Genomic DNA, 8986 nt, shown 5'->3' on the forward strand with positions numbered 1-8986 from the left:
CGACCTTTAATACTTGTCAGTGAACGAGGGCAAAAACAAAGCAAAAAAACAAAAAAAAATCGAGGTAAAATGTTCAATTAATCGAGATTTATATTTTAGGTCATATCGTCCAGCCCTAATTCATGTGCAGAGTCGCCATAGGAGAAGAAACCATATGCTGTCTATATTAAGAGAAACATATTTGATTAGTCAATGCAACAGCCAGAAAAATTATTTCAAACTGTAGTCTACCTTCTGCAAACGACACAAAGGTAAGCTAGGTGACCAAAAAATGGCCGACTTACCCAAAGAAAGAATAACTCCAGATCTACCTCCATTTTCTAATGTGGGAGTAGATTACTTTGGCCCAATTGATGTAAAAAGAGGTTGAACTTGTGTGAAACGCTATGGTGTAATTTGTGCATGCATGGCCAGTAGGGCAGTTCATTTGGAGGTGGCTTACTCCTTGGACACTGATTCTTGCATAAATACTATTATGTGTCGATTCATAGAAGAGGACAAGTATGTAATTTGAGGTCCGACAATGAAACAAATTTTACTAGCACAGAAAAGGAATTGAAAAGAGCACTTGCAGAGTTTAATCAACAAAACTCACAAAATCACAAAAGTTAGCACACAAAATACATCATGGCACTGTCCCTGGATAACTTTCGATTCACTTTACGTTCGTGTTGTTTACATGCACTTGGGCGCAGATTGCCAACAAAACACAGACACATTTGATGCAGATTCACTCACCGCATGCGGTTTCGACTCGTGATCGGGAACAAACAAACACACTTGCAGAACTCCGTTGCTGCTCCGGAAAAACAAACTGCATTCACTGTTTCCACTGGTTATTTGGGAAGCTGAACAAGGTTATCTTTCCCTCACAAGTTCACAATCAAAAACACACTTCTTCAGTGACATTGTTGATTTTGTGGTCTAAAAATAGCTTCTGTAACCCAAGTGAAGGGTTGCACTTGCTCTCGCTCTGGTTGATGAGCGCACACGCTCATCCCAGAGAAGTGCCCATACTAGCAATTACATCATACAGGGCCATACTCAAAAAAAACTTTCAGAAACAGGAAACTTCGAATCCTGAAGGAGTGTATTTGGCACAGAAATACTCCGTCATACGTCCAACTCGTTTTTTTTTTTTTTTTTTTTTTTTTTTTGGCCATGTTTAGCATGATAATCTCTTTTACAGTGTAAATAAGTCAGACTGCATGAAATAGTCTCCCCCTCCTATAATGTGTATATTTCAGCAAAGCAATGTGCACTAGGGTCACTTAATTTACACATTCGCACAGTCTCCAACATCGCTGTGGTTAGACTTTACAGCATTTCACCAGTATTTTTCCAAAATAAAAAAATATGGCTGCAATATGTTCAATAATGACGTAATATGTTTTCTCGGCAAGTAGGTTGACATACTTGCTATGCAGAACCCCTTTCTTCTCAGCTTCCTTTAGAAAGTCTCTGATGTGTGCATGTGACCACCACTTCCACCTGATGTTGTTGAACAGAAACCAGTCATAGTCACAAAGAGACGCAAAGATGCCGTGTGTTGTGAGATGCAGTTTTCTATTGATAATTTTTTGTTTAGGAAGCATGTCATGGGAAGCCAGAGTGGTGCAAGGTATGAATATGAGTATGTGTATACATTTTGCATTAACACTTTACAAAAAGGTTTCTTTTGTTAACATTAGTTAACATGAACTAATAATGAACTGCTCTTCTACAGCATTTATTAATCTTTGTTAATGTTAATTGCACCATTTACTAAAGTCAAGTTGTATTTGTTAACATTAGTTAATGCACTGTGAAGTAACATCAATGAACAAACAATGAACAGCTGTATAACGTTAACAAAGATTAATAAACACAGTAACAAATGTATTTCTATTGGTTAGTTCATGTTAGTTAAAATGTTAACAAATGAAACCTTATTGTAAAATGTTACCTGTAAATGTTATTGTATTTTGTTTTACAATTTAAATCTGAAAAATGTTACTTTGTGTTATATTGCTATGGCAGACTCTGCAGTAGAATATATTGTGTAGAAAAGTTGCATTAGTTACCAAGCACACACAAGATCACAAGATAGATTTGCAAATTCATTAGTGTATTTAAGTGTTTGCAGACAAATGTCTCAATAGTTGCTTTTCTTCAAACAGTAATCAAAGCTACTGGGGATGATGCCATCATCGAGTGCGCTACGGATAAAACACCTCAGGATGGGGTGTACATGTACAAGAAAGAAGGAGCAAGTGAACCGCGGCCAATCTTCTACTTTTACAAAGACAACACTCTTACCTTTAAAACCATAAACAAATCCAAAGCCACTGTAAGTGGAACATTTCCCAAACTTAACGTCACCCTCTTTCATGCGACTGCCGAAGATATTGGGTTTTACTGGTGTGAATTTAATTTGGAAGAAAAAATTACTGCTGGCCTTCGCACTTGGTTATGGATAGGTAAGTGTGTCTTACATTCCATGTAAATAATTTTATTACAAAACATGAATGAATGTACCACATATGTTTAGTATGTAAACACTGTGAATGGGAGAATTCAATTCAGATGCAGAGATTGAGAAGTACAATCCCTTTTTGATTAATATTGAATGGAAAAAAATGAATCCCTGGCCCTGATTTTTTTTATTTTATTATGTCATTAGAAAAAGAAAAAGAAGAGAGAGACTGCCCAGAAGATGTTCTTCCTCATGTGAAGATTTTCCTAATTTTGTGTGCTGCCATGTCTCTGCTGTGCTTCATTGGTTTCTTCTGTATGATTCTGAAGGCAAGTATAAGATGACAAAATATGTGATTCACAAATATATACTTATATACAACATTATGTGTATCTTATTACTGAGGTATGCTGTCATGTGAGAACATGTTGTGACAAATGACTTCTCAAATTACTTTTCATTGAGGCTTTTTGTGGTTTGATTTGTTGTTGAAAATGATGGGATGATTATAAATATGCATTTATACACTGCACCATTGGTTCTCAAATCTGGGCCTGGAGACCCACCTCTCTGCACATTTTGTGTCTTCTTTTATTTCACACACCTGTTTCAGATCATCAGCTCTTTTGGAAAGAACTCCATGAACTGAACGGTGTGCGTCAGATAAAGGAGACACCTACTAAATGTGCACAGCAGTGGGTCCCCAGGAACGGAGTTGAGAACCATGCACAATTTAAAACTATACATTCCAAACACTTGTGTTTGTCAAAATAAGTATAGTGTAGTTAAAGCTTTATATGAAAAAAATGGTATGTTTAAAAATATTTGAATTGGTTCTCAAATGCAGCTCTTTAAAGTTTTCTTTCACAAACTATTACACGTTTTTGACATTAAGCTGCACAGCAAACAAAACCGGACTGAAAATAAATAATTGAACCATTAATAATGGATTTATCATCCCTATCACCCCACCATATCAGAAGAGGTACCTTGAAATATATTTTTTACCATAATTTAATTATCGATTAAACTGAGCCAACAGAAGGTCTACTGTGTCTAATTTAGTAATTAGATTAAATAATATGCAATAATATGTAAGGGATAATCCACAGCTTGGTGTGCGTTACTCAATTTTAACGCACAATGTGGAGGCAAAGGACCACCTGATGTGTATTAAAAATGTGTATTGCAAACCTTGTTGTGGATTATCACTTATTGATATTTTTGTTCTGGCTGCTTTTTTAAAGTGGTTCTAGTACTAAAAGACATCTGAGAACAGATTGTTTGCTTACCATTTAATCTACTCAGACCTTAATATGTAGCCTTGTTAGGAGAACTAGTCATAATGTTTTGGTCATCAGTATATATTACTTTTGCATTGCATGTAAAATTGAAGTACAACTAATAAAATAACTAAATAAAATAACATGAGAAACAAAAGTCAAGGACCAAAAAAAAAAAAAAATCTAAAATAAATGTGTGATTGGTCTGACACATATTATCATTTGTGGTATTTGCCGTTAGCAGTCGTCCACAAGCGACAATAGCATGGCAAGTGTCCTGTTCTTCTACGTCTTCTTCAACACTGCTCATTTTAAATGTCTCCCTGATCAACAACACATCTGATTCAGGTCATCATCGAATTAGTAGACACCAAGACATAAAATGGATGTGTCAGACAAATGGGTGAGACATTCAAAATGGGCAGTGTTGGGAGGCTTTATAGCAACAGGGTTGAGAACTAAACTTTTTTAAATGATCATGTTTTACTGATACATTGTTTTCTCATAGTCAGTCTAAAAGTGGACAAAATATTTGTAGAATATAGGTCAAGAACATTGCAAATTTTGATAATTTAATTTAGGATCCAATTCTCACTAGTTGCTTATTAGCATGCATATTCAAGGCCTTCTGAAGCAAACTGATGGGTTTATATAAGAAATATCCATATTTAAAACTTTATAAAGTAAAATATCTTTCTTTCGGCGGACCGCCTTCCGTTTTTAACTTCAAGTTGAAAACAGAAGGCAGTCTGCCAAAAGCTACATATTTTACTTTATAAAGTTTTAATTATGGATTTTTTTTCTTTCACAAACCCATCGATTCGCTTTAGAAAGGCCTTTATTAACTCCCTGGGTTAAAAGAAGAATGTCAGATACACTTAGAATGGCTTGAGGGTGAGTAAATCATGGGGTAATTTTCAATTTTGGGTGAACTATCCCTTACTAACTATTAATAAGCAGGTAGGAGGTTATTGAGGCAAAAAAAGTTATAGTTAATAATTAGTTAATGGTGAAATTGGACTGCTAAAGTATGATCCAAATTTTATTTATGTTTGACATGAATATTTGTCTCTTCTTTTTATCATTCCAAGATGAAGGGCTGTTGGGGGAATAGGAAATACATACCATCAAATCCACCCCCAGACTCAGTTTATGAAGAGATGAAACGGAGCAATTTGGACGCCCAGGTCAGTGTGCGGACATTCATCAACCCGCACTATCAAGCATCTACCAAGCTACTTCGATAAATATGTGTGATTGATAATGCAGGTTGCGTTACTGTCTATTTGGATTGGCAAAGTTTTCAAATGATTTATGCTTCATATTTGAGTTCATCTGTATTTACCTTGTGTGTAATCATTGTTTTTTTCTGTAGCCTTCATTCTTTTCATTTAGTGTGACTATCAGTGTAATTACATTTCAAATGCTGTATATCACGAAGAACTGAAAATAGTTCAAGTGTAAAGAATTAAAAAAAAAAGATGCAGCAGTTGATGGACAGCAGCAACAGAAAATAGCTTACTTGTGGTTAAGTGTGCACATGCATGCAAAGGAGCCTAAAGTAAGTTTGAACTGCATGTTACTTTCAGTTTGACTAGGGCAATGGTGAATAGACTGATGGAATTAAAGTACATAATCATAATTTATTAATCTGTTCATAATAATGGCAATCAGAAAAGCCATTGTCTCACTTGAAACTAAACATAGCATAAATGATGGGAACTGATGTTCATTTCTCAACTTGGGTTTCCAGTCTAAACCAATCACCTTCCTTTGTAGTTGTGGTCTTTTCTTCCTCTCTTTAACCTTTTAAAATGCATCAAAACAAGCCACACTGACCTGTTTCTTGTGTTGACTAACAGTGATATATAGTACAGTGTTAAATGTAAGGCTTTTATTGTATTAAAAGTGCTTAAGTAATGTGTGTTGTTTACTCATCATGTTGCATGGTTGCATTTGAATGCATTGTATTTTATGTAATATCTTTTGTCTCGGAATATATTGTTGTGCACGATATTTAACATTGTAAAAAAAAAGCAACAAAACAAAAACAACATTAAACAATTGTCAATTGTTTTAAACCAGTTCAGGTGGATTTATTATAACCCATGTTTTACAGTACATTTCCAACAAAGTCATTCAAGAATATGATCAGAATAACATTAGAAAACACTACATTACAAAATTCTTCTCTGCACAAAGAAAAATGTCCAACTCTCTTTCTCTTATGCGCTATCTGTCATGCACACATTTAGGCCTTTTAGGTAAATGCTAAATGTTTTTGTAAACCTTGTCATGTCTGTAGAGTTAAAATACTTAAGATTATCACATTGTTGTATATTAACTACATGCCAAGCCAACTGAAGTGATTACTTCCGTCAAGTGACCTCTTATCATATAAATAAACTTTCAATCAATTTAAAAATGAATGTATAGCATTTTAAATAACAGGAATGAATAAAAATCTGCTAAAATTGATTATATTTAATATATTTTAATAATTGTGTATAATAAATGTGCAGGGGTTGGTTGCACCATCTGTGCATAAGTTACAACCTAGCCTAGTTTTGCGACGTAAATGGGCTCATAAAGTTACAACTTAGCTACTAAATATTTTTGCGTTGCACCATTAAACTTAGTTAAAGCATAACTCTATGTATTTGCGAAAGTCTCCGATCAGGAGTAACGGTTGGAATAAAATAGCAGACAGACTTAAAGGGATAGTTCATCCAAAAATTAAAATTCTGTCATCATTTACTCACCCTCAAGTTGTTCCAAACCTGTATGAATTTCTTTCTTCTGCTTAACACAAAGGAACGTATTTGGAAGAATTTTTATAGCCAAGCAGATCTCGGCAGCCATTAGCTACCATAGTACCCCCTGAAATTCACGGACAACACAACTTCTGCTCACGTATTTAAAGGCTGCTACTGGATCATTGAGGGTAAGTGTCATGCGACTACGCATTACTTTACAGAGAGCTTACAACCTACTAGCAACGTTCTGCCTTAAGAACAAGTGTAACCGAAGAAAAGTACAAGTTAGAGTACGGGTTAGTTACAAACTATCTTGAAGCATTTAGTGTGGACTTTACGTTCCAATTTAATAAAGACCTGGTGAAACCCAGGAGAATATCATGTCAATTAAATGCAAGCGTACATATCAGATTTTCAAAAAAGTACTATATGGTAGTGTTGTAGTCAAGACCACCTAATCCGAGACCAAGGCCAGTGTGTGTTGAGACCAAGACAAGACCATGACTTTGAGGGGGTTGAGACCAAGACAAGATCAATACTTTGAGGGGGATGAGACCAAGACCAAGGCAGGGCGAGACCAAGTTAAGACCAAGACCAGATAAGCACTCCTTAAATTCATAAAGATCCACATTACTGCCTGAAAATTACTTATTTTTAATCAATAAATATAATTAGAATAAGACACTAGAGCTGCTACCATTAACAACAAAATTAATCTTTACACTGCAGAGGTGGTACAGAAGATGCATCTGAATTGGTCAATTACAAATGCATAAATAATGTTTTAAAAATGTTTTATTGAATGTTTGTATAAAAGCAATATCATGTTTGCAGTCATGCTAAAATTTGTGAAAGCAGCTCTTTAGCTCTTGTGATAATGCTTAATTATATCACGTTATAATATAAAAATCCAGATCTCATACTACTTTTTGCAACAATATCTTGAATTATGTGAGCATTTGTATTAATTTTGGTGACATTTTTGACAATCCCTCATTAATTTCTGAACCGGCACAATAAATAAGTCAAATTAGAAATAAGTTATTGATTGCATCTGAAGCAGTAAATTTTACATCCAATCACATTAATGATAGATAAATAAATCAGACAATGCACCGGCAATTTAGTAATATCCCAGCAGTTGTGGTCTTGACCGGTCTTAATCCAGAGTCCTCTAGGTCTGAGACCGAGACAAGACTGGGTACAAATGTGGTTGAGAGCGAAACAAGACCAAGACCTTCAAAAAATGGTCTTAAGACCAGTCTCAAGACCAAGACCGACCTAGAGTACTACAACACTACTATATGGAAAAGCAATGCGATGTAAAAGGCAACATAAATGTATTTAATTGTTAAAGTTTAAAAGTATGACATTTGCAAATAACTGAAATACTTCAAAAATGATATGAAATACACAAGCAGTATTTATTAATAGTAGATCCATTCTCTGTTTACCCACACTCATGATACTTGACCAATCAGTAAATATATATATATATATATATATATATATATATATATATATATATATATCCTCCGCAAGGGGTCTGTGGTCTTTTGCATCATCCTGTTTATCTTCCGCTTTTTTAGCTGATTGTCACAGTAAGTGACACATTTGAGCACACCAGAACTCTTGTGCATGCAAAACAAGTCCGGTCAAGATGAAATAAATTCTTTTTAATGCTGGTATAAATAAAGGGTGACTAAACCGCTGAATGGTTTTGGTCTTGCATGCATATAGAAGCCCATTTTATTAGGGCCTGAGCACCGATGGTGTGAGGATTGGAATTGCTCGGCCTATCATTCTTCTTCTCCGAAATGAATCGCATTTTTGAGGGCCTAAACATGCTCGAAAACTCATTAAATTTTGCACATGCGTCAGAAATAGTGAAAATGTACATCTGATATGGGTTTCAGAATTAGGTGTGGCAAAATGGCTCTATTGTGCCACCTACAAAATTTTAATTAAGCGCCAATATGTTTCATGTACAAGTATGAAATTCGGTGATCAACATCACATTTGGTCAGTCTAATCTAAAGGCCTTTGTGACGTTAAATTGCGAAGATCTTGAGTTTTTCCTGTAGGGCGTGTCCGTGGCGGCCTCACAAAGTTTGATGTTTTGCCATGACGCAGGAAGTTGTTGTAAGTCAGGCATACAATGTCCAATCTGCAATGTCCAAACTTTGCATGTTTTATTAGAGTCCTGACCTGAACACATCTACATGCCAATATTCAGTTACAGTCATAGCGCCACCTACTGGCAACAGGAAATGGCATGTTTTACACTGTGTTTAACTCCTCAGAGATTCAACCAGAACAACATCATATTTGGTCAACCTAAATGTAAAGCCTTGGTGATGTTAAATTGCAAAGATCTAATCAAAGATCTGTAAGATTACAAATTTATACATTGTTATATATAGGTTCCAATGTAATAGAATATAACTGAAAACATTATCTATATTTGTGTTTTACATTTTGAAGTAAACTTG

General features: G+C 35.0%; 1 protein-coding gene across 1 annotated transcript; it reads left to right on the forward strand.

The window, feature by feature from the left end:
• The first annotated feature begins 1452 nt into the window (after window positions 1–1452).
• Window positions 1453–5821, forward strand: LOC307140596 (uncharacterized protein). The gene is made up of 4 exons (XM_079840206.1): window positions 1453–1621; window positions 2160–2459; window positions 2663–2784; window positions 4830–5821. Exons 1-4 carry the CDS (start codon window positions 1540–1542, stop codon window positions 4983–4985), a joined length of 660 nt encoding a protein of 219 aa, XP_079696332.1. The 5' UTR covers window positions 1453–1539; the 3' UTR covers window positions 4986–5821.
• The last annotated feature ends 3165 nt before the right edge of the window (window positions 5822–8986 follow it).

This window comes from Gobio gobio, assembly GCF_949357685.1.
Source record: "Gobio gobio genome assembly, chromosome: 17".
NCBI lineage: Eukaryota > Metazoa > Chordata > Actinopteri > Cypriniformes > Gobionidae > Gobio > Gobio gobio.

Coding starts and splice junctions, on each gene's coding strand:
- LOC307140596 (XM_079840206.1), top strand. CDS start 1,540: ATGCCGTGTGTTGTGAGATGCAGTTTTCTATTGATAATTTTTTGTTTA. Junction 1,622..2,159: donor GGAAGCCAGAGTGGTGCAAG/GTATGAATATGA, acceptor TTCTTCAAACAG/TAATCAAAGCTACTGGGGAT. Junction 2,785..4,829: donor TCTTCTGTATGATTCTGAAG/GCAAGTATAAGA, acceptor TATCATTCCAAG/ATGAAGGGCTGTTGGGGGAA.